This window comes from Sminthopsis crassicaudata, chromosome 4 (genome assembly GCF_048593235.1).
Source record: "Sminthopsis crassicaudata isolate SCR6 chromosome 4, ASM4859323v1, whole genome shotgun sequence".
Taxonomy (NCBI): domain Eukaryota; kingdom Metazoa; phylum Chordata; class Mammalia; order Dasyuromorphia; family Dasyuridae; genus Sminthopsis; species Sminthopsis crassicaudata.
The window spans coordinates 29713609-29738626 of record NC_133620.1 but is presented as its reverse complement, the minus strand read 5'-3'; the positions used below and the strand labels follow the sequence as shown (position 1 = coordinate 29738626).

General features: G+C 57.1%; 2 protein-coding genes across 2 annotated transcripts in view; one reads left to right on the top strand and one right to left on the bottom strand.

The window, feature by feature from the left end:
• The first annotated feature begins 5989 nt into the window (after nucleotides 1-5989).
• On the top strand, nucleotides 5990-18931 carry DMAP1 (DNA methyltransferase 1 associated protein 1). The gene is made up of 10 exons (XM_074266138.1): nucleotides 5990-6189; nucleotides 6653-6744; nucleotides 6953-7148; nucleotides 12853-13011; nucleotides 13262-13429; nucleotides 13745-13930; nucleotides 16955-17026; nucleotides 17930-18002; nucleotides 18314-18603; nucleotides 18710-18931. Exons 1-10 carry the CDS (start codon nucleotides 6088-6090, stop codon nucleotides 18767-18769), a joined length of 1398 nt encoding a protein of 465 aa, XP_074122239.1. The 5' UTR covers nucleotides 5990-6087; the 3' UTR covers nucleotides 18770-18931.
• A 142-nt stretch (nucleotides 18932-19073) lies between these two features.
• ERI3 (ERI1 exoribonuclease family member 3) overlaps nucleotides 19074-25018 on the bottom strand; it is a 142294-nt gene continuing 136349 nt past the window's right edge. The window contains exon 8 of the mRNA XM_074266139.1: nucleotides 19074-19770. Coding sequence (XP_074122240.1) covers nucleotides 19688-19770 — 83 coding nt within the window. The 3' untranslated portion in view covers nucleotides 19074-19687. The remainder of the gene's footprint in view (nucleotides 19771-25018) is intronic.

Sequence of the window (25018 nt, the reverse complement as noted above, 5' to 3'; positions counted from 1 at the left end):
TTCTTGTTGTTATTGTGTACAATGTGTTCCTGATTCTACTTGTTTTGCTCAGCATCAGTTCATGTAAATCATTCCAGGCCTTTCTAAAAGCAGCTTGTTCATAATTTTTTATAGAACAATAATATTTCATTACCTTTATTTACCACAACTTGTTCAGCCATTCCTCAAAAGATGGGCAGCTACTCATTTTCCAATTCTTTGCTATCACAAAAAGAGTTGCTACAAACATTTTTGCACAAGTGAGTCCTTTCCCCTCCTTTATGATTTCCTTGGGATACAAACCCAATAATGGCACTACTGGTTCAAAGGATATGCACAGTTTTATAGCCCTTTAGATATAGTTCTAAATTGTTCTCCATTATAGTTGGGTCATTTCACAACTCCACCATTAATGCATCAGTATCTCAGTTTTCCCACATCCCCTCCAAAACTTATCATTATTTTTTCTTGTCATCTTAGCCAATCTAAGGTGTGAGTACAACTCAGAAATTTTTATATGTTCATTCATAATTATTGTTTTATGATATATATAATACATATATGTTTTATGATATCTATTCATATGTATAATTATTGTTTTTCTGATTTCTTCTTTACTCATTACTTAGGATTTCATTGCTAAGTCTCTATTTGGGTCTGTGTCTTTTCTCTACTCTTCCTGAATTGATTACTATTTTTATTGCACATTATGGTATATAAGTTTTGTTAACTATTTTTGCATTTTAATATTTATTTGCTGTATCCTTGTACAGATTATATACATTTAAGGCCCTCATCTTCCATTACAAAATCTCTCTCTACCATGGGAGTATCCTTCAGTAAGAATCTCCCCCCAACTAATGAATCAAGACTTCCCCGTTTCTTTGTTATTGTTTCAAATATTCCCCTTACCACCTCACTCCACACTCCTTCTTCATGACAAACTACAGGAATTATTTTCCCTTCATGTTTTACTATTGTACTATTTACATGATTTACTGTGTACTTTACATATTTTTCTCTTCTTTCTACCCTTTTATATATCTTCCCTTTTTACAGTTTATTCCTACACACACACACACACACACACACACACACACAAATTTGCTTGTAAGTAACTTGTTGCTAAGTCCATCACTCCTTACTCTTACTGATTCCTCTGTTGTAATTTACATTGTTGTTAGTCCCATTAGTGTCTTTCTAGGATAATTTTACTTTGTTACTGTGCCTTCCTTTTTTGCTGTATTTGTTTACTTTTGTTGTATTTCTGTTTCTGATATGTTTGCTAAGCGAATCATTTGCTCAGCTCTGATTTTCTTTGTAGCAATGCTTCAAATGACTCTTTATAAATTTAATACCCTTCTTTTCCATTAATGATTAGGTTCAAGGGGCAGCTAGGTGGTGCAGTGGATAGAGCACCAGCCCTGAATTCAGGAGGACCCAAGTTCAAATCTGATCTTAGACACTTAACACTTCCTAGCTGTGTGATCCTGAGCAAGTCACTTAACCCCAGCCTCAAAAAAAAAAAAAAAAAAAGAAAAAAAAAACTGATTAGGTTCATATCTGCAGAGTATTTCACCTTAAATTGCTTCTTGAATTCCTTTGTTCTTTGGAGCATGATATTCCCTTTTTTTTTTTTTTTTCAATTTTCTGGGAGATACAGAATGGTCATATTACTCATATTTCCTCTCCTTTATTTTTTAAGGCCTTCCTCGTGATCATGTATTGAATTTGTTGTCATTGGAATTCTTAAATGGAACCATATATGTCTTGAAATCTATAGGGCGTGTATTTTTTTTTTTTTCCTTCCTGGAAGCTCTCTGTCTATCCTTTGAGTTGACAATTTCTTTTCTGTGTTCAGAAATTCTGGGTAGTTACTATTTTAAAATATATATATATATATATATATATATATATATATATATATATATATATATATTTCTTGCATTATAGGTTTAGTTTTTTACTTGTCCTCTTTTGGGATACTTATGATCTAGCTGTCTTTGAGAACAATTTGTTTTGCTTAGACAGAGAACATGTTTTCTTTGAACATTGTTAGTTTTTCCTTTCACATCTGCTAGATTAGCTTTCATTTCTGTGTATTTTTGTTCCTAATCAGTTCTCTTGTTTCTTGAGAGTCTTCACTGTGAATTCAAGTTTCTCTATTCTTCCAATTATTTCCTCTGTGTGAACTATAAATCCTGATTTCTTAATTTTTATTTTCCTCTTGAACCCTGAAGAATCATTCCTCTCTATTTCCATGCTCTTTTGGGACTTCTTTATTATCTCTTGTCTTGCAAATATTTTTCAGAGATATTTGAACTCATTTAGAAACTTATCTAAAACTTTTTTTTACTTATATTTTTCATGTTTATTTATCTGCTTAAGTTTTATCTTTAGTTCTGAATTCTTCCTTTTCCATTTCCCCTCTCCCATCTATTGAGAAAGGAAGAAAAACAAAACCCCTTACAAATATGTATACTCAAGCAAAACAAATTCTTGCATTAGCTATCAAAAAAATCAAAATGAAACCTATGCTTTAATCTGTACTTTAAGGCCTTCATTTCTCTTTCCAGAGATGGATGAATGTTTCATTATCAGTCCTCTAGAATGGTAATTCATTTCTTTGTATTGATTGCAGTTCCTAAGTTATCTTTACAATATTGTTATTATGTAAACCAAGCTTCTGGATCTTTCATTTTACTTTGCATTAGTTTATAGAAATTTCATAGGTTTTTCTGAAACCATCCCCTCTATCATTTTTTATACTACAGTAGCATTCCATCATGTGCATTTACTATATAATCTGTTCAGCTATTGATGGCCAACCCCTCAGTTTCTAATTTTTGTCACCATGAAAAGAGCAATATAAAGATTGTTCTTTACTCCTTTTGTTTCCTTTTCCTCTTTCTTTGGGGAATAGATCTAGCAGTGATATTTCTGGGTTAAAGGGTACACACATTTTAATAGGCTTTTGGGCGTGTGTTCAAGATTTTTAATTGAGTCTTCTTCCTCTTGAGATCTTTGGCAATTTCAGTTTTTTTTCTTTCATTTTCTCTAAGTGAGGGGAGTGACAGGGAAAAGTCACTCGATTTCTGATTCTGTTCTTTTTATTTGCATATTCCCTAAGGGATGTACCTCAAAGTCCATTCTGCAGAATTCACTTTTCTATGACCCAAGTCCCTATCTAGGTGAAGGGGAAAGGGCTCCTTCATCTGGATGTCAGTACTCTTTCCTTCAGGCTTTGTAGAGCCCCATATACTCTATCATCCTACTCTGCCTCCTCCTGGTCTTAATTTTCTGAGTAAACTCACCCAGTGACTTCCACTTTCTTATACCTCTATTTTTTCCACTTAGGGGATGGAATTCTGCTGTATGTTTCCATAGAATGATGGGCATGAAGGAAAGTGAAGAGTTTGTTGAAAGAAACTGAAGCACCAGGAATAAGGACGCTGCTTACCTCTTGTTCATATTTCTCATGAGATTGGGAGGAAATGGGATTATAACTCAAGAAGATAAAAAAATATATTGTCCTTTATTTTTTGGTCATGTGATCCCAGAGACACTTGGGATGTAGAATCTTAAATACTTCATGGACTCTGTAGAATTTTATATGGAATTTCTCTATCTCTTCTGAATTTGCTGGTAGTGTATAAAAAGGATAATGATTTGTGTTGGCTCATTTTATAACTTGTTACATTGTGATATTTTGCAGAAGTTATTGCTTCAATTATTTTGAGTCTTCAGGATTCTCTATGAAGACTTTCATATCATCTGCAAAAGAAAAGCCTATGCTTACTCTCTCAATTTCTTTTTCTTGTGCTATAGCTAGGATTTCTTGCATTATGTTAAGTGTTACTGGTAATAATGGAAATCCTCGCTTTACCCCTGATCTTATTAGAAGGTCTCTAATAATCTCCATTACATATTTTCCTAGTTTTTTTTTTTTTTTTTTTTTTTTTGTTTGTTTTCCTGAGGCCCTGGGGTTAAGTGACTTGCCCAGGGTCACACAGCTAGGAAGTATTAAGTGTCTGAGATCATATTTGAACTTGGATCCTCCTGAATTCAGGGCTGGTGCTCTATCCACCTAGCTGCCCTTTCCTAGTTGTTTTAAATACTATTTATCACATTGAGGAAAGTTCTATATATTTATCCCTAAGCTTCTTAATCTATTTTTAAAAAAAGAAATGTTTGGTAGCAGAAGTGTCAAACACCTTGAGAGGAGTTCATACTTTTGTACCAGATTAAAATATAACTGAGAAATGCTTTATAAAAGAAAAAAATACAATAAAAATTTGTGGTTTTCTGGGTCAATGTGGCATTATTTGTTGATAGTGTTTTTTGTCATTTTTCCCCCTAAAAGTATTGATGTAATGATATGGAATTTGATTGTTTTGATTATTATCTTCTGTTGTATTCATAGTTGAATCATTCTTGCTTTCTGTACATAGTGCTAAATGCAGATTGGTTTTTCTTTTTTCTCAATGGAATGAATGGGAGAAGCTGGAAGGAGAGAGTACCTTCTGCTGGCTTTTTTTTTTTTTTTTTTTTTTTTTTTGCTTTAAAGTTTGTTAATTTCTTTTATTTTTAGAACATTTAATTTTACCCTATTTTGACGGAGAACACTTCTCACCGAAGGTAAGTTTCAGTTGAAACCTGAAGGAAGACTAGAAAGGAGGTCAGTGTTGCTGAATCACAGACTATAAAGGGAGGAGTAAAGTATAAGACTATTAAGGTGGGAAAGAATCTTAAAAGCCAAATATTGGACTTTATCTCTGATCTGGGAGGTCACAGGAAGCACTCAAGTTTATCAAATAGAAAGGGCGCCGGGGTCTGATCTGCGCTTTAGGAAGATCCATTTAACAGCTGAGGGTCAAGAATGGTCTGGGGGGGGGGGGAGAGACACTTAGGCGGCCAGACCGCCCCCCCCCCAGGCTACTGCGTGAGTCGTGCGGGCTACAGGTGAGAAGGGGGGGGAGGATGTGGAAGGAACGAAGGGCCCACAAACAGGTGCCGCCCATGCGAGGTCCCCGCTTTCCTTCCTCACTCGGACTTAGTCTTTTCCCATCCAGCCTCGGACTCCATCCTCCCACCGCGGTCTCTTAGTTCTGCCGCAGCCGCCGCCGCCGCTCACGCGGCTCCTCCCGGGCCTGCGAGTGTGGAGAGCGATCTCCGCCTCCAACCTGAGCCTCCGCTGAGCTTCACCCGGAATCACCATTGGCCTAAAGGACGTTTACGGAGTCCCAGCGTTACCCAAAGGCCGCAGTCTGACGCTGGCCCTGTATTCCTCCGCCAGAAACTCCTCGCTCTTTGGACCTCCTAGTTAGTGAGGGCCACGCCCCCCCTCCCCCCCTCGGTTCCAAGCACAGCTGCCAGATCTTGCGGCTTCCGCGTGAAGGGAGGCTTATAACGGAGTCAGCGCCTCGGCTTTTCCGAAGAGCTGGGGAGGAGCCGGGTGATGCTCTCAGAGCGGTCCCCAGCGGCCTAGGACACCATTCTACTCCGTCCGACGCTGCTCTCGCTTACACAGTAGCGCCGCAGCTCAGACCCGCGCCGAAGCCTCTTCCCCTACGTTCCAGTGATCAAATACACCCCCATCCCTTCTGCCCAGGGGCGGGGGGTGGGGAGTATATGTGTAAGCTCACTGGTGTGTACGTGGGAGCGCTCGTGTATCCTCGCTTGAATGTGTTTGTGTGTGTGTGTGTGTGTGTGTGTGTGAGCCGGGCCAAAGTTCAAGGCCAGGATCTGTGAGTGGGGTTGGGCCTCAGCCTCGCACCTGAGCCCCGCTTAGGATCATCAGGTGCACAGTAAATTCTCAGCAAACCTAGGTGTGGTTTGGTGGACGGGAAGCAGGGCGGAGCGCGCGTGGGTCCCGCCCCCTGCTGCTTGCGCAGCCGCAGCTGCCGCGAGCGTGTGCGCTCGCGACCGTGCTTAGGAGCGCGCTCGTACCGGAAGTGGTCCGGCCGGGCCGGTTAGACGGTGACTCCGCACAGCCGGAAGTCGGAGCCTGCGGCGCCGGGAGGCGGCGGTGGCGGCGGCGGCGGCGGCGGGAGGAGGGAGGAGGAGGGGCCGGGGCCGAGCTCAGGCCCGAAGAGTCCGCCGGCCGCCATGGCGACAGGTGCCGACGTTCGCGACATTCTGGAGTTGGGCGGGCCCGAGGGCGACGCGCCGGGGCCCATCAGCAAGAAGGACATCATCAACCCGGACAAGGTGCGTCTGCGCTTGCGTGCTCGGACGGGGCGGGCGTCGAGGGGTGGGACCAAGGCTGCCTCCGGGCCGAATGCGCCTGCGTGATGTGAGGCGGGCTAGCCCCCTGGACGGGGCGGGGCCATGTGCGCCTGCGCGCTGGGGCAGGGCGGGGCTGGGAGAAAGGGGCGTGGCTTCAGAGCATCCTCCTGGACCTGCCCCAGGCCTGCTGGTGAGGCAGGCTGCCCAGGGAGGTAGTGAGCTCCCTGTCCCTGCAGGGCTCCAAGCAGACGCAGGCTGAACCCCTGCTCAAACTGGGGCCAGTCTCCATGCCTTTTGAAGTCCCTTTCAGCTCCTGTGCAGGAGGGGCTGATGGCCAAGGTGGGCGGAGGTCAGGGGCTGGGGGGTCAGGCTGGAGGAAAAGGGGTTCCCTGGCCGGGGGGCTCCCTGGCCTAGTCTCTCCACTTGAGTCTTGGTCCCTTCCTAGAAAAAGTCCAAGAAGTCGTCAGAGACGCTGACGTTCAAGAGGCCGGAGGGCATGCACCGAGAGGTCTACGCTCTGCTCTACTCAGACAAAAAGCAAGTGGATTGACCCCCTTCTGCTCCCCACTCCCACTCCCAATCCCCCTCCTGGGCTCCGTGGCACCCCCCTGCCCACTCCCCCGAGGGGCCCCCACGGGATGGGGCTGTCCTGGCCGAACCCGAGGCCGCTCCTTGTCAGGGAGCTGGGGGGGGGGCGGTTTGGCGGGCTCTCCCAGCGGGCTGTAATCCCCCCCTTCCATGGCAGGGATGCACCCCCCCTTCTCCCCAGCGACACAACCCAAGGCTATCGCACCGTGAAGGCCAAGCTGGGGTCCAAGAAGGTGCGGCCCTGGAAGTGGATGCCTTTCACCAACCCTGCCCGCAAGGACGGGGCCATGTTCTATCACTGGCGGCGTGCGGCCGAGGAGGGCAAGGACTACCCCTTTGCCAGGTTCAACAAGGTGAGGCTCCCCGGCGAGGCCCTGGGACGGCACAGGCGTCTCCTCCCAGGGGGAAAAGGTCACAGAGGAGGTGGTTTCTGAGGCCAGGGCTGGACCAGGAGACCTCTGGGTGGGGGAGGGAGCGTGGGGCCGGGCTGCTCGGTGATCGGCGGGGCCTGGCTTCTGGAAGCTGTCGGCAGAAAAGTCGTGTCAGGTGAGAGGTCCGGTCTGCCGGCTGCCCGGGGGCCTTCCCCGCCAGGTCCAAGATCCGCACTTCTAGGAAATGGCCAGAGCCACAGCAGGGGCGGGAGAGACCTCAGTCTTGGCATCTTAGCTCTCGGGGGCCATGGGGCTCCAGCGCTTTCATTTTGCAGTGGGTCAGTGGGAAGAATCAAACCTAGGGTCTCGGCCTCCCCCACCGGTCCGGCACCAGGAGATTGTTCTTGGACTAAGGAGGTAGGGCTGGCGAGAAGTGAGGTAGCGAGGCCCGAGGGTAGGCCGCCGTGGAGTGCAGGGAGTGCCCAGCTGGGCCGGAGGCTGGCAGAGGGTCAGTGAGAGCACGCCATGCCCGGACGGGAAGGTCACACTCGGGCCAGCTAACCTCCCGTGCTCCTTGTCTTCCCAAGCTGCGCTTCTTGTCTCAGAAGGCATTGTGGCTGTTCACCCAAGCTCCCTCTTGGACCTTCCTCCTCCTCCTGGCCTGTCCTTCAGGTGCCTTTTTTCCTTCCCCGTCTCACATGGAGCGGGGCCACATCCCTGGCCAACAATGCCGTGTTTCCCCGGTCTCCACCCCCCTCTGCCCACTCACCTGAGAGCAGCCTCTTCTAGTCCTGGGGCTCCTCAAGATCCCCTGGAGACCTCGCCCCTGGGGTTCTGTGACCCAGGCTCATCACTCCTCGGGCTCTGTCCAGCTGAGGCTCATTGGTGCGATCCCCTCAGTCCTTCCCAGGGGGCACATCTCATTTCCTGTATGTTACAGGCCTGCTGTCTGCTTTTGGGTGGCTAAAAATGATCTTTATGTTTGTAAAATTTTTACTTTTTTTGCAAGGCAATTGGGATTAAGTGACTTGTCCAAGGTCACACAGCGGAGTGAGTGTTAAAGGTCTGAGACTGGATTTGAATTCTCTCTATCGATTCTCCTTTAAGCTGCTTAAAATACAACAACTCTTCATTTAAAATGTATGCACCATGGAAGGAGATGGGCAGGATTGGCCCCTTTGGCAGAGGAGGCAGTAGGCTGTGGAGACTCCTCTGCCGGTGGCTGTGCTGCGTGAGGGCCCTCGGTGGCCCCCGATCCCAGGACTCGTCCTAGGCAGATGATTCTCAGAGCCGTTCATCCAGCCCTGGCCTCCCTCCTGACCTCCAGCTGCCCCTCACTGAAGGACTCTCTTCCCCCAGCTTTCCTCTGCTCGGCGCCATCCCCCGGCCCTCCTCGCACTCGGCCTCCAAGGCCTGTCGGCTGCCGGGCCCTGCCCTTGTGGCCTTGGCATAGCCCCTGATTCCCCTTTCTCTGCTGGGCCCCAGGCTCTGTTGTGAAGCTGTGACATCCCCTCCTCAAGCCAGGCGGGGGGGTCCTCTCACCTCCCCTGGGGTCTCAGGCTCTTTCTTGCTGGTCTTCTCAGCTTCCACCCCCTCTGTGTATTCTGGGATTGGCCTCTTGGGGGTCCTTTGCAGGCTCTGGGCATTTTCTCTGCCTGGGCCCCGTGCCTCGCAGGCTTCCCCCTGTATTAGCTTCCCTCCCACTCCTTTACGCCTTGTTGGCACCTCGGTGTCCACCTGCAACTGCCGCCCCCTTCCCCCCCTCGCTTTCCTTGGGAGCATCTGGCACTGGCCTTTGCACAGTGAGACTCTCCCCAAGCTCAGTCTTCCCAGCAGCCGCCTCTTCGGGGGGGGCCCAGCTTGCGGGCCAGAACATTCACACGGGCCATGGATGAACCTGAGTCCCAGGGAGCCAGGGGTGGCTCGCTTCTACCGCTGAGGGGGTGGGCGGCCTCCTGGAGTGCTGCTGAAACACGGGCCTTCTGCCCCAGAGCCTGGGAGCTAGGCTCACTCTCCTTGGCACCTGGGTCGGCTGCCCTTCCATGGTTCTGAGCCTCGTCCCCTCGGCCGACCCTTACCCCAGTGTCAGAGCAGACAGATTTGAGAGGCAGCTGGATGGTGCAGTGGGCAGAGCACCGGGCCTGGATCAGGACGCCCCGGGAAAGGCTTCTGCCTGTCTGGGTTTCCTGCCTCACGATGTGAGTGGTACGAGAGAAGGCCTTGCTCACGGCCTCCCTTCTCCCGTGTCTCCCATCTGCCTGAGCCAGCCCCCGAGGCAGCTTGACCTCACGCCGGGAGACATTCGGTCCCCAGCGATGGGCGTCCTGTTCCTCAGGACTGGATCTAGTTGGGCCTCAGAACGGCCTCAGAGGCAGCTCCTGGGGAGGAAGCTGAGGCTCAGAGCGAGTGAGGGCTTAAACAAAACCAGCTTTTAGCACTTTGTTTTAAAATTTGGAGTTTCAAATTCCTCTCCACCCTTCCCCTCTTACCCTCCTCTCCCCCCCTTGAGAGAGCGACGCGATGCCCATTGTGTGTATAGAGTCGGTCGAAGCAATTACATGTTTTAGCCACACTGGGGGGGAAGCGAGAAGAGGGAGCAAACAGAAGGCTCTCCGTGGTTCGACCACGGCCTGCTGGGAACAAGACATTCTGGCCCACAAGCTGGGCCCGCTCCTGAGGAGGAGGCCGCTGGGAATAGTGAGCTTTCATTTCTGGGAGGTGCCCGGGAGCGTCCACTGGGAGGCCCTCATTGTGCTGCCTCCCTCCGGGGCCACGTTCCCACCCACGGCCCCGAGTTCCGGCCACCTGTTCGGCCCCAGCCTCTAGTCTAGATGCTGTTCTCAAGGCAGACCAGCAGCCTGGATGTGGGGGGTGCCTGACACCATGGGCACGGAGGGGATCTCCAAGGGCTGAAAGGGACCCTGGGGAGAATGTTCGGGTGGTCTTTAATGAAGACTTTCCTTGGCTCGTTGTTCCTCCCAAAGTTCTTCCTCTCCTATGAATCCATGGTCTCCTAGGGCCCCATCCATCTCTGAGATCAACAGCAGGGGAGCCATCCTTGCCACTTTGCAGATGAACCCAAGCCCTCTGACTGCCAGCCCCTGCCAGCTGTCTGAGCTGCTCTGCCTGGTGCCTTCACGGGGCAGGTTTAGTGTGTAATCTCTGCCCCGTTGGGGGAGCAGCTGCCCAAAGGCAGGCCAGCATCTGTTTTGTTTCAGCTGGCACCTGCTTCCTTTTAGGAGAGGCTCATGGGATTATTGAGGGCCCACACTCGGGCACCTGAAGGGGGCAGTGCTGGCAATTAGGGTAGGTCTTCTAAGGCCTTAAAGGCCCTAAATGGTGTTTTTGTTTGTTTGTTTGTTTGTTTTTAAAGGATTTTTGTTGTTGCTGTCACATCCTAGTCATTTCCCAGTATGCCCTTCCCCTCCCCACAGACTGACCCATCTCCTCTAACAGAATGCAGGTTGTTTATCCAAATTCAGCCCTTTAGGTTACTCTAGTCTCAGGCCTGCTGGTCTCCTGGTTCCTTTCTCTACTCCGTCTCTCATGTCTACAAATCTTACGTTTCTTTGAACATCTCTTCAGGACTGGACCACCTTGTTCATGAACCAGAATCAGTTCTTCTCTTTCCCAGTATCCATTTGGTTTCCAGGTTTTTGCTGCTGCCCAGGGTCTATTACTGATGTGTTACAGGGTAGGCAGTGGGCGAACAGGTGTCGCTTGGGGTCTTAGGGATGCGCTGGCATGGGGATGAGGGGGGGCTCAGCAAGACCCAGGACACACCCTGATTCCCAGTGGGGGGGCAGTGCTCCAGAGCTGCTAATGCCGAGAAAGGGCTGGTGCCCGACTTCTCCCTGCAGCTGCAGGCCACGTGCTGTGAGAGAGGGCACTCAGAAGCTGCCTGGCCCCTTTAATCAGAGGCCCCTTCTCCCAGGGAGCAGATTGCCGGTTGTTGGGCCCTGAAGAGCTGATACGGGGGGCAGAAAGGCTCTGAGCTTGCTTTCAGTTCCTGGAAAATTCTCCAGGACCTTCTGAAGGGGGTGGGGCAGAGGGAGGCACGCAGCCTTCTTGGCCCTTGGTGGACCAGGTCACTAGGTGAGGGGAGCACTGCGCTTACCTTGGTTTCAGCAAGGCTCTGATGAAGGCCCGAGAATCTTCTTGTGGACTCAGTGGGGGGGGTGGATGGCTCAGCGTCTGGGGGCGGAGCCTCAGTGGAGGGCCTAGGATCAGTGCTTGTGCCTGGGTAACATTTTGGAAAGACGCAGAGGTGGTGCACAGCTAGGAGGGGGAGCTAACAAGTGGAGGACTGGGCCAGACCCAGATCAGAGCCGGACAGCCGAGAGCCCTGGTACGTTAGGAGTAAGTTTTGTTTGTGAGAGGCAGTTGGTGCCCAGGATCACACAGCTAGGAAGTAGTGAGTATCTGAGGCCAGATTTGAACTCAAGGTCCTCCTGTCTTAGAGTCATTGCCCTATCCACTGTGCCATCTAGCTGCCCCTTGATTAGGAATAAGTCAAGTCTTATGCTTGGCCACAAAAAAATTAACTCCACAAGTTGTAAGATGGTGGAAGATAGGCTAGACATCAGTTGTTCTGAAAAGGAGCTTGGAGTCTGAGTGGACCCTTGAGGTCAGGATGAATCAGGTGAGTGTTGGGGCAGCCAGGAAGCTGGTAGGACCTGGGGCTTCTCCAGGAGGAGGAGATGAGACTCCCAGGCACTCCTCTCTGGTCAGGCTCGTGTGAAGGATTTGAGGAAGCAGCTGGGGAAGAGCAGGGAAGCCCTGGGCTGCTGAGCCTGGACCAGGAAGATTCTGGGGAGCTCTCAGACTGGGGTGGACCAGAAGGCAGGGCCTACCCGGGGGGAGGGGCTGAGTCCCTTGTGCGGGTGGCCAGGGAGGCCCCTTCCTGTGCCCAGGTACCAGGACACCCTGGGATGGCCCTGGCTGACCGAGAGTCCTATTGGCCGTCCTCCATCCTGCCTTCCCATCCTCTGTTTCTTTACTCTCCTGTTCTGGGAAGTCTGCCCTTGGCTCCCTAGGTCCTGGCTGGGCGTGGGGCCCATCTCCCTCCTGGGACGAGAGGAAAGCTGCCATTGGCTGGATCTGGACTGGCAGGCATCGTGATCCCCTCTTCCAGGGGCAAGAGTCCCACTCTCGGCCTTGCCTTTATTTTGCATCTTTCCCATCCCCCCCTTCTTGTCTTGAGTCCCAGGGACTGTGCTCTGTGACCCAGTGTGGGACCAGGCAGGTCAGCTCCCCTAGACTGGTTCTGGAAAGCCCGCGCCTTCCCGCTCTGGGCCGGGCAGAGGAGCTGGTCCCTCGGCATCCCTCTGGGCCTCCCCTGCTTGCTCTCTGCTCAGTGTCCCCAATCCACAAGCTGCTCAAGGCAGCCCCCGGCCTGCGGGACGGATCTGGTCTGGCTGGGGCATCCTGGGAATGCCCGCAGGGCCTTGTGCCCAGCCTCTGCTGTCCCCTGCTGGTCCCGCCATGGCACGATCAGCTGCTGCCTGCGGGAGAGAGCCCTGATCTGGCCCATGGCACAGGGGACTGGAGGAGGAGGGGGACACTTTGGCCTTGACTCTGATGAGGCATGCTCTGTGACCCAGCCCTGGGGAGACAGAGGCAGAAGAGCCCAGGGGCTCTCCTGGGGGGTAGACGGGCTCCCAACACCCACTTGTCTCCTGCACAGGCGGTGCAGGTCCCAGTCTATTCAGAGCAGGAGTACCAGCTGTATCTCCATGACGACGCCTGGACCAAGGCAGAGACTGATCATCTCTTTGACCTGAGTCGTCGCTTCGACCTGCGCTTTGTGGTCATCCACGACCGCTACGACCACCAGCAGTTTAAGGTCAGTGGGGGGGCTCGCTCTCCCTCCGTGTGCTCTTGCCGGACCCTCAGAGCTGCAGAGACTTTCAGTCCAATTGGCCCAACCAAAAGTACCCAGACTGTGTCCTACAAGTGCCCCCTGCTGTTTTTCCCCCTGGCTCTGGCTTCTCTCCTCCAGTCCCCATCTTTGTACCCCTGTGCGGTAAGCCCAGTGTTCCTGTCCTACTAGGTCCCTTCCCCGACGCTCCTGACGTATCCCTTCCCTACCCCAGAAGCGGTCGGTGGAGGACTTGAAGGAGCGGTACTACCACATCTGTGCCCGGCTGGCCAACGTCCGGGCCGTGCCGGGCACTGACCTCAAGGTGCCCGTGTTTGATGCTGGGCATGAGCGGCGGCGGAAGGAGCAGCTGGAGAGGCTCTACAACCGAACCCCCGAGCAGGTGAGGAGCCGCTACCCCCGGTGCCCACAGACCCTCCAGAGAGGAAGAGTAAGACTGGCGGGAGCAGCCCTGGCAGTCAGACGTGATGGAGCAAGCGCCTGTGTGCTGGGGAGGCCGATGGTTTTGGGGGGTAGAGCCCGGCCCCCTCCGGATTAGAGTCTGACATTGAAATGGCAAAGCGTGACCACATGGCTGGCCTTTCCCCACTGGTGCATGCCCCTGCCCCCTTGTGAAATTCTGTATTGTGTGCCCGTGGTGAGGAGGCGTCAGGCCATGGCCGGGCCTGCGCCTCCTGGATGCGTCCTGTACCTGCAGGTAGCCGAGGAGGAGTACCTGGTTCAGGAGCTCCGCAAGATCGAGGCGCGCAAGAAGGAGCGGGAGAAGCGCAGCCAAGATCTGCAGAAGCTCATCACGGCAGCCGACACCACGGCGGAGCAGAGGCGCACTGAGCGCAAGGCCCCCAAGAAGAAGCTGCCGCAGAAGAAGGAGACAGAGAAACCGGTGAGCGCTGGGGCTGGAGGCAAGGGGCCGCGGGCGCCCACCTCCCACCTGCCCAGGGGCCTTGGCCTGCCCTGCTGTGGTGCCCTCGGGTCCTCTGGCAGCTCTGGGAAGGAGGAGGCTTCCGAGGCAGGCGGGACAGTCACCACAGGGTCACTCCAGGGCCTCGGACCTGAGAGCTGCTCGTCAGCCTCCTGGGAAGGGATTCGAGGCCCTTCTCCAGCCAGCGGCTTTGCTTTTGGTCAGAGCTTGGACACTGTGGTGCCAAAGGGACCCTCTCACCTGGTCCCTAAAACCCCAAATCTGTCACAGCCTCGTTCTCCAGCCACGTACTTCTCACCGGGTCCTCCCCAGTCCTGGACTTGGGCTTGCTCAGTGTAGATCCTGTTGCCGGCCCCTCAGCCTTGGCAGGCGTGGAGTGGTGCCCTGCTCTGGATGCGGGCCCGTGCCAGCCGAGCCGTGGTCCACGACAGAGACCTGGCGCTAGAGGGGCTTCCCCTCATTTGTCAGAGAAGGAAACGCCACCCCAGGTCCTGGGGGTGGTGAGTGGCACTGCCAGGACCGAGCCTGGCCCCGAGCCCTCTCCTGGACGTTCCTTGCTGAGCTTGGCCATCCGGCCCACTCGGTGCCCACTTGTGGGCGGGCCTTGCCCATGTCCCCCCTCTTTGTTGCCTTCTCCTCACGGTTCCCCTTTTCTGAAAAGGGAGTCTGGGCTTCAGCCACAGGCTGGCGCATTTTCTGGAGGGCCCCGGCCCTGTGGTGGTGGCTCTGCTCCTGTCCGTTGGGCCTGTGGCCAAGACACCCCCGCCTGTCCTTGCTTCTCGGTCCTGTCTTGGGCTTCTCTCCCCCTTGGCCCTTCTCTCCCCCTTCTGTCCTCTTCCTCAGAGACCAACCTTCTGTCTGTCCCCTCTATCCCAACTCTGCCCCTGCCAGTCTGCAGATGGTGATGGCAACAGGGGCGCCCTTTACTCCCGGGGACCCTCCCCAGAGGAGGGGAGCAGGCTCGGCTGTCCCGTGTGGAGGCCCACCAGCCCGCATCTCTGGGGCTCGCCCAGAGCCCCCTTCTCTCTGTCCTTCATGGCTTTGCTCTGCAGTCCCCCGGTCGGCAGGCACCCTGTTTCTGTCCGCCCACCCAGGGGCTCCTCACAGATAGAGAGATGCCGTGGGTCTCTGCCGCCTTTCCCAGGCTGTGCCTTCCTGGTGTCCCTTAGAGACCAGGGGTGTTGGCATTGCCCCAGGGCCTGGTCCCAGAGACCCGACCTCAGACGGGCTCCTGCTCCTGCTTTCTTTGTGACTCATGAGTTGTCCATCTCATAGACAAAAAAAGTGGTAGAACAGGGCCAGAGTCCAGCTGACCTCAAGGCCGGCATTGTCTGATTGGAGGCTCTGGACATGTCCTTCACCGCCTACAGACCCTGCCTGCTTCCTCAGTGGGCAACAAGGGGCCTGTGAGCTGCAGCGTGTGCCTTGTTGCAGGCAGGAAATCTTGTCGAGCGTCAGTGCATCCGTGGCTGCCGTCCCATGGCCTCGCCAATGCTGACCCCACAGTCTGGCCACTGACGGCTCCTGTCTGGGGGGAGAGCAGGGCGGGGTAGCGTCTACATGGCAGCCTCTTAGAGTCACCCCTCCTAACCAAAGGCCCATCACAGGCCAGCCCGTCTGAGGAAAAACTTCCTGGGCAAATGCCCTGGCTGGAAGCAAGGGGTCCAGGGAGAGCCAGGGTAGGTCCAGGGAGAGCCAGGGTAGGTCCTGGCTGCGCCTCTTACCCACTTACCTACACAGTGGGCACAGGCGGGATGGTCCCCGTCTAGCCACACAAGATGAGGCCCCTGGGGCCTCCTCTGCCGGCCTCCTGAGCTGCTCACTTTCTGTTTATCCATGAGTGGGCTCCTCATTTTCCATTCTGAACTGGGGGGGTCAACTGTCCCCCCAAACCTGAGCACTTGGCCTACCCCGGGAGGCTTCTGCCATGTTCCCAGTAGCTACCTGCCCCTGCCTGGGGGTGTTTGTGTCCCTCGCTGGTTCTCCTTGCAAAGGTCCTGGCCCCGTGTCTTACACGGTGCTCCAGCCCAGGCATCCCTGCTGCCCAGAGCCGGGTGGGCTCTCAGCAGTGAGCTGCCTTGCTTGACTTGTCACCTTTCCAAGATGAATTTTTTCTCCAGGAGGCAGGGGGGTGGGGTGGGGGGGGAGGGAACCTTTTTCTTACATGCTCCTTTCCTTCATTCATCTGTAAATGAGCAAGTTTGGGTTGTTTTGAGAGGTAAACTGAGGCTTGATGTGAGGAAAAACTAAGGGTGAGAGCTGCCTGGCAATAGGGGCCTCCCAAGGGGGAAGGTTTCTCTTGATAGCTGTTGTGGGATCTGAGTTCCAGAGCTAGGAAAGACCCAAGAGGGCATTTCACGTTCAGTCCCCACCTTACAGAGGAGGAATGGAGGCCCAAAGTGGGCGAGGGGTTGGTGACAAGTGACAGACCTGCCATTCTCCCTTCAGCCTCAGAGGCCATTCCCCCTGAAGGGGTCCCGGCAGAGCTGGGTGGTGTAGGGACTAGAGCTGGGCATGGAGTCAGGAAGGCCCCCATGTGGATCCAGCATCAGGCACGTGCTAGCCGTGTGACTAGCCTCGGTTTTCTCAAGTGTGGAATGGGGACAGTGACAGCCTCCCAGGGTGGTTGTAAGGATCAAATGAGAGAATGAGAAAACGCCTCGTAAATGTTGGCTGCGGAGGGTCCCTGGGCTTCTGCCCTCCCTGCCCAGCTGGCCCTGTTGCCCTATCCAGGGGGGACGAAACTGGAGTGGATTTTTCTAGGGGGAGGCAATACAAGGGTGCTTCTACTTGCTCCTAAGGGGTTGGGACAGAGGAGCGAGCTTTGATGTGATGAGGATTTCCCAATGGCTGCCCACATGACTGAGCACCTGGGATGTGGTCTGGCTGGGTGGTCCCTGGAACCCGGCCTCCTCCGTGGGGGTCCCGCCACTCCGGGGCCCTACCCCGCCCATCTGACCCCTGGATCTCCTCGCTTCCTTTCAGGCTGTCCCAGAGACAGCTGGCATCAAGTTTCCTGACTTCAAGTCTGCGGGAGTCACGCTTCGCAGTCAGAGGGTAAGTCCCGTTCTGGGTCCCCGCACCAGCTCTTGGCCCCATCCACGCCTTCCCGGGTGTGCTTAGTTTGTGGGCGGCCATGGGTCGGGGCTGCCTCACTGTGGCTGACCTGAAGTCGCCAGCCTTGGGACCCCTCCCCGGCGGTGGCCTTTGGTGGCCCCGGTCACGGGGGCCAGCTTTGCCGAGGGGGTGAGTGATGGACTCCTCATTTCAGGCTGATAACGTTTCACAGAGAGTAGACCACCTTCATCCATCTTGGAGATGGACGGCTCGCTCGCTAAATGCAGAGCCAGGATCAGTGGGCCCTGCCCCATAAATCATAACATTTTCTTAATGACGGTGAAATTAGAATATACTCTGCTCCTTGGCCAATGGAGTCTGCCCGGCTGCCCGCTAGCTGCCAGGTGGAACCAGGAGATAGAAGAGGGGGTGACAGGCTTGCAGGGCTGAGACAGAGCCTGCAGGGGGCCAGGCCAGGTTTGGTCTGGCTGGGAGATGAGGGCCAGGCCGGCCCCTCGCCTTGTTTTCCCTGGCAGGACCACATGCCCCCACCCCCACCCTCTGGCCACTCTCCTCCTGGCCCTTTCTGGATTGCCTTCTGGCTCTCCCTCTGCCCGGCTGGGTGGCAAGGGCTCAGGGACCTCCAGGCCTTGTTTGGACTTTAGTTCTTGCCGGTGTGGTCACCTCACCCCGTGCGCTCCTGGATGCCCCTTGGCCCTCTAGGTGCCCCCCCATCCCTCCCCCTGCACAGAAGCCCTGATGAAGGGCCAGATGTTACACAATGTTACAGGGACCTTGTGCCCCCGCCCCCAGCACTGCCAGTGTTGTCCTACTGCCAGGGGGCCCAGGCAAGGCGTGGGGGGAGGGGCCTGGGAGGAGACTGAGCAAGAGCCTCTGGTGCAGATGAAGCTTCCGAGCTCTGTGGGCCAGAAGAAGATCAAGGCTTTGGAGCAGATGCTTCTGGAGCTGGGAGTGGGTGAGTCTGGGCTGGAGGTCATGGTGGGGGAGGGGAGATGGAGGATGGAGGAAGAGGCCCCTGGACAAGCTAGGGTGGGCCAGTAAGGAGCTGGGGAGCTCTGGGCAGAGGGGCTTCCCTTCGAGGAAGGAGCCTGGACGTGTGTGCTGGGTGAGGGTGAGAGGCTCCTTCGAGAATGCTCTGGAGATCTGAGGGGCCCACAAGCGCAGTGTGGGTGCTGGGGACCCTGGGGAACGGCCCGCCTCGGGCGTGGGGAGGAGCTGGCCGAGGCCCCGCCCCTCAGCCCCCCCCCCCCCCGCCCGCCCCCCCAGAGCTGAGCCCCACGCCCACTGAGGAGCTGGTGCAGATGTTCAACGAGCTGCGGAGCGACCTGGTGCTGCTGTACGAGCTGAAGCAGGCCTGCGCCAACTGCGAGTATGAGCTGCAGATGCTGCGCCACCGCCACGAGGCCCTGGCCCGCGTGGGGCCCCTGGGCACCGCGCCCCCGCCCCCGCCCCCGCCCAGCGCCGAGCCCGTGGCCTTGTCGGGAGACGGGCCCGGCCCTGAGCTGCCCAAGGACGCGCTCATCGATGTCGTCGGCGCCCCGCTCACGCCCAACTCGGTGAGCACAGCCCCCCGGGGCCAGCGCGGCTCGGGGGCTCGGGCTGGCCGGAGCCCGGGGCCCCCCGTGGCTCACGCCCCTCTCCCCCCTCCCCTTCTTCCCGCAGAGGAAGCGGCGGGAATCGGCCTCGAGCTCCTCGTCGGTGAAGAAGGCCAAGAAGCCGTGAAACCGCGAGGCCCGAGCTGGGCCCGGAGCCTGCCGGGAGGGGGGAGGGGTGTGGGGGGAGGGGCCGGGCTGGCGCTGGGCGGGAGGGGGCGTCCGGGCTGACTCTAAGACTGCTGTTGGGCGGGGCCTGTGTAAATAGAGCAGCTGCTGCTTGGCCACCCTCCGCTGCCTTCTCACTCTTTCTTCTCCAGACCCGGTGGGGGGGCTGGGGGTGTGCCCATCCCCTCCAGGGTCCCCCCCCTCCCCGCCCCCGTCGGCGCGCGCCGCACCCCCCTCGCCCCACATGGCTTCACAGGGGCCTCGCCTCATTTCCCCCAGACTTTTATTCTCTGTGGCACATTCACAGCGGGTGGGGTTGACAGACACAGTGATGGGGGGGACAAGGGGAGGGAGAGGGGCTACTCTGTCCTGGAGTCCAGGGTAGGGACAACCACACGCCATGCACTATGGGGAGGGTGGAGATCACCGGGAGCTTGGGCCCCCACCCCTTCAATGGAGCGCCCTGTGCCAGAGGAGGGGGAGGGGAGTGTGAGGTCTGACCCGACCTCCCTGGGACCCCCAGGGGAAGGGCCTAATACTGGGACTGAGCTGGCCCGGGGGGGAGTAGAGACGCACCCACTCCCAGGAAGGGGCCCAAGGCTGGCCGGCCTGCCTGCCCAGCTGCCCCACGCCCTGCCTTCCCTGGGGTGACCGGCCCTGCTCCGCGGGCTCAGGAGCCGCCCCCCCTCCAGCTGTCCAGCCCCAGGGCCCCCTCAGAATGGGGGCCCATGGGTGGGCAGACAGGCGGGCAGGTAGTGAGACCAGATTAGGGGTGGTGGGAAGGGGGTTTGCTCTCCTTGCCTCCAGATGCCCTGGGCAGGGGGCTGGGGGCTGGCTGGGGGGGTCTGTGGCCAGAGCGGACACCCCCTTGGTCGGCCGATCAAAAGGGCTTGGACGTCTGCTTGAAGATGAAGCCTCGGTGTGCCAGCGTCTTCATGATGTTGGCGATGTTCTTGCAGTCATCTGTGGAGAGAGGGGACAGTGAGAGGCTGCCCGGCCGGCTGCTGGGGGGGACGGGGGGAGACACTGCCCGGCCCCAGAGAAGGGGGGGAGCTCCTCGGAGATGCCAGTAAAGCAAGCTTCCGTTGGGAGACAGTTCCCAGACCTTGGAGAGCTCCGGAAGGGCCGGAAGGGGTCGCCAACGCTCCCAGGTACCACTGGGGTCCCTCCTAACGAAAGGCTGCTTTTTGCCTTTGTTTCCCTGGCTGTGGAATGGGGAGCAGCCCTACCTGTCCAGACAGGGTGGGGGGAGGGGGGAGAGGAGGGGATTTACAAGGGCATCCCCTCCCCCTACTCCCCTCTGGAGTTTCCCCGCCCCCGGTTTCCTCCCCCAGGGGTCCTGTTCCACAGCGGCCCATTTGAGCGACGCCAGGTGCACAAACCCTGCCCCAGTTCTAGTTCCTGACTTCCTCCCTGGTGCAGGGTCCCGATATTGGGGGGGAGGGGGCGCCTCAAGGTGTCCAAGGAGAACCTCCAATGGGGGAATGGGGAGGAGGGCTCTCTGCCGCCAGGGAGCAAGCCCCAAGTGACTTCCCGGCTCTGGGCCCCACGTGGCCGCTCGTTCCCCAGCCCGGGCCCCACGAAGGTTCCGCTCCCCTCGCGGAGAGCGCCCGAACTCCCGACTGCGCAGCCCACGGGGAGGCCGCGGCCGGGCCCCATATTTCATGCTGGAAATTGGCCCAAGCGTCGCTCCCCGCGGGCGGTGATGTATGGGCCCCGTCGCCGTAAGAAAAAGCCAGAGCCGCGGGCTAATTTCTCCCTTGACGGAGCTCAGCCGCCAGTGATCCTTCTTGCACAGGGTACGGGGAAGACGGGGGAGGGGGGCGGAACACCGAGACCCAGACTGGCCGGGAGGGGGCCCAGGCGCTCCGTGCTGCCCCCCCTGATGTCGCCGTTCCCGCCCCGGGCGCCCATCCATCATGGCCTGGCTGCCCGGGGTGACTTTGGTCTCCCGCGGTTCTGCGAAGGCGGCAGGTGGGAATCGGGGAGCACCCATGGGGGGCCGCTGAGGTTGGGAAGGACGCGCCGCCGAGTGGCGGCTAATTGTGCCCATGAGTCACTGTCAGCCCCGGCCCCAAGGAGGCTGGCGGGAGCCGGGACCGTGTCACCCCGGAGGGGCCTCCGCCGGGGCCCAGGGAGACACGGGAGCGCGCCCCCCCCACTGGGGCCCAGGGAGACACGGGAGCGCGCCCCCCCCACCGGGGCCCAGGGAGACACGGGAGCGCGCCCCCCCCCCACTGGGGCCCAGGGAGACACGGGAGCGCGCCCCCGCCGGGGCCCAGGGAGACATGGGAGCGCGCCCCCCCCCCCCCCCCGCCGGGGCCCAGGGAGACACGGGAGCGCGCCCCCCGCCGGGGCCCAGGGAGACACGGGAGTGCGCCCCCCGCCGGGGCCCAGGGAGACATGGGAGCGCGCCCCCCCCCCCCCCCCCCCCCGCCGGGGCCCAGGGAGACACGGGAGCGCGCCCCCCGCCGGGGCCCAGGGAGACACGGGAGCGCGCCCCCCGCCGGGGCCCAGGGAGACACGGGAGCGCGCCCCCCGCCGGGGCCCAGGGAGACACGGAGCGCGCCCCCCGCCGGGGAACAAGTGTCGCACACGCGATTACAGGAGTCCATTGGTTTTATGGCCTGACTCGCTGCCGGGGCCTGGGGGCCTGGCCTCCAGGACCCCCTGCGGGGGGGGGGGGGGGCGGGAAGGAGAACCTGCAGGAGGCGCCATCGGCACGGCTCAGAATAAAGGGACCGATGGGGAGACCGGAGGAGGGACACCCTGCCCTCCCCCCCCCCCCAGCTCCCAGTGGGCTTCGCCAGCCCCTCCCCCGTCTGGGCCCTCCCGCCTGGGTCCCTGGGGCAGCGGCCCGGCAGGTGCGAGGCTCCATCTCTGGGCTAATGAATACAAAGTGCGCACTCCGGAGGCAGGGGCCGCGCGGGGTTTAATGAGGGGCCCATCTTCCTGCAGCCGGGCGGCCGGGCCCACACTGCAAAATCGATGGTGTGAGTGTAGGAATATTGTATATTGATATTGTAATAATCCTGGGGATTGATTTAGGGGCTGAGCAGGCGGCCGGGGTCAGCCCCGGGACAGAGGGGGCCGGGCCGCCTCTCCTCCGAGGCTCCCTGGGATACTGCAGAGGTCACCGCCCCCCTCCCCAGCACCCAGCACACAGCAGGTGCCTAATAAATGTTCAATGTCACCCCCTTCCCTGCCCCCTCATCTGCCATTTCTCCAACTCCGTGTCCTTCAGGGCCTTGCTCCCCCCTCCCCAGGGAGCCACTTCCTTGCCTCTGCATGACCCTCTCTGATGCTTTTTCCACATCTCTGCTCCCATCCCACTATCAAGCACAAGGTCCGAAGTCAGCAGGAGATTAATAAATGCAGGTCCCTGTCCCACCATCTCTGTTCCTCCCGTTTTCTTTTCTTGCACCCCTCTTCCCTCAGCCTGGACACCCTGGGACGGCAGCCCCGAGCTCCAGGGGCGGAGGCTCCCCCCTCCCCAAGGCTGTTCCTGGGCTCTGCTCCAGGTCTAACCAGTGGAAGCGAGGGAAGGACTTCTGGGACAAAGCCCCCTTCAGTCGTCTCCTGCCGGGCCCTCCCAGAAACCTTTCCTGCTGTCTCAGAGCCTTCTGATGCCGGCCCCTCTTCAAAAGCAAATGCAGAGCGCACAGCTTCTGCTTTCCTAAGTCTTCTCACCTCCCGGTCCTCCAAGCCGGCGGGCTGAGCCTGAGCTCCAAGGCCCCCTGTTTCCGGACCAGCATCCCCCCCTGTCCTTCCTTGCTCCGGAGACTCTCTGCTGGCCTCTGCTCCTGCCTCCTCCTTTCCAGTGTCTTTACACCCGACCCAACACACAGTCCTCTACCCAGGGACCCTGGGCTTGCTCAAAGCTTGCTGACTGGACTCAAGGGCAGAGCCACCCTCTCACAGCGGGCGCCTTTCCGGGCCCCAAGCGGGCATCTGCCAGTCACTGGCCTTCTGGGATCTGACTCCCAGACCCGGGCACAGTCACCTACAGGCAGACCCTTCCTGCTCAGGGCATTCCTGCCTGACCCCCACCACGCAGGCCCTTAGCAGAGACAAGGGGGCCCCTCACAGCAGAGTGCTGTAAACATCATGGAAAGCCCCGCCGGCCGCCTCCTCTCACCTCTCACCTGCATGCCCAAGAGCCCCCCACGCCCCCCAGAGACGGGAGCCGTCCCTTCCCCTGCCAGCCCCTCTGCCGTGCCCTCCAGCTCATGCCCTGCCCCCCTCTCCAATCCGAACCTCTCCAACTTCCGGCTCCTCACCCGCTGCCTAAAGAAGCGTCTTCAAACGCTCCCCTGCCTGACTTTCTGGGGCAGCCCCAGAGCCCCGGGTTCAGGGCCCACCTGCTGCTGCCCACCCCGGGGATCCTGCACAAATAATGTAACCTGTTACTCCGTAAAAGAAGAAAGCCTGTGAGCTTCCTTTCTGTTCCAGCCAGTCTTAGAAAGGAGCGGCTCATGCCCGCCGCTGCTGCCCCCTCCTCTAAGCCCCCCGCCTCCAGCTTTGGAGCCCAACACTTGGCTGCAAGGGCCCTTCCCCAGGCCGCCGAGGAGCCCCCACAGCCCGCTGGAAGGGCCCCCTCGCAGTCTGCACCCTTCCCGCTGTCCCTATGGGACCCTACCCCCCCCGGCCGCGCCCTCCCGGCCCTCCTTTGCTGGCGCAGCCCCCAACTGTGGAGGCCTGACCCTCGAGGCCTTGCCCTGGCCCTCCTTCCCCTCTCCCTCAGCTCTCTCTCCTGGTGACCTCATTCCCAGAGTCATTATCACCTGCGCACGGATGATGGCTAGATGGAGAGCCCCCCGTGGCCATCTTCATGGGGATGTCCCCCAGGCATTTCAAACTCAGCTTGTAAAACCCCAGAATCCCCTTCTCCCAACACTCTGTAGCCCTACAGGGGCTTCCATCCCCCAACAACACTGGCTAACGCGGGGGAAGGCGGACGAGAGAAGGGAAGGAGCTAAGCTGGCACATCACCGGCTCACTCCCAATCCAACAAGCATGGTGAAATGGTGAAGCACATGCTGTGTGTCTTCGTGTTTCCCTCCATCTATCCGTCCGTCCTTCCGTCCATCCACCTACCTACCTATCCCTGTCCAAATTAGGTGCTAGTGGGGAAGGTCACACACAAGGTAAGCACCCACAGGATCATTTGAGAACAGAGCATACTGACCACTGGGGGGCCAGGAACAGCTCCCTTCCCCACGAGCAGAGTCGGCAATCGCAGCGGCTGATGAGGAGGGAGGGGATCCAGGCACAGGGAGGCACTGAGGGAAGGGTAGGAGGCAGCACAAACCATACCCCCCCCCCCCCCCCCCCCCGAACTATGTCCCTTCAGGACCAGAGATCAGTCAGGCTTCCAGGGCGGGGCCCTCTGCCATCTTCCCAAGGGAGAGGCAGCCTGTGGCTCCTGCAGGGCCCACAGCCACAGCTACCAACCACCCAGAATGGAACAGTCTTGCTTCTGTCAGAACCACGGATAGGATTTTATCACATTTGCTCCTGCTATGCCCTAAGGATTCTGGGACCTTTGCATCTGATTTGCAGCTGGAGCCTTTCCTAGGGGGTTTCTCCCCATATGAGCTCCTGGAGGGAGGGACTGTCTGATGTCTGTCTATATCCTCAGTCTTCTTTGCACAGTGATTTTTTGTGTCTTTTAATAAGTCCCTCCCTCCTTCTCTCTTTCTCTTTCCTCCCTCCATCCCTCCCTCCCTTCCTTCCCTCTCTCTTTCCTTCCTCTGTCCCTTTGTTCTATCCTTCCTCTTTTCCTCTTTCTTCTCCCTTCATTCTTTCCATCCTTCCCTTCCTTCCCTCCTTCCCTCCCTCCTTCCTTCCTTCCTTCCTTCCTGGAATGGGGATGGGATATGGATGTTGAGCTCTTCCTTTCCTTCCTTCTTTCCTTCCCTCCTCCCTCCCTCCCTCCCTCCCTTCCTTCCTTCCTTCCTTCTTTCCTTCCTTCCTCTTCCTTCCTTCCTTCCTTCCTTCCTTCCTTCCTTCCTTCCTTCCTTCTTTCCCTCCCTCCCTTCCTCCTTCCCTCCCTCTCTCTTCCTCCTCCTCCCTCCCTCCCTCCCTCCCTCCCTCCCTCCCTCCTCCCTCCCTCCCTCCCTCCCTCCCTCCTCCTCCTTCCCTTCCTTCCTTCCTTCCTTCCTTCCTTCCTTCCTTCTCCTTCCTTCCTTCCTTCCTTCCTTCCTTCCTT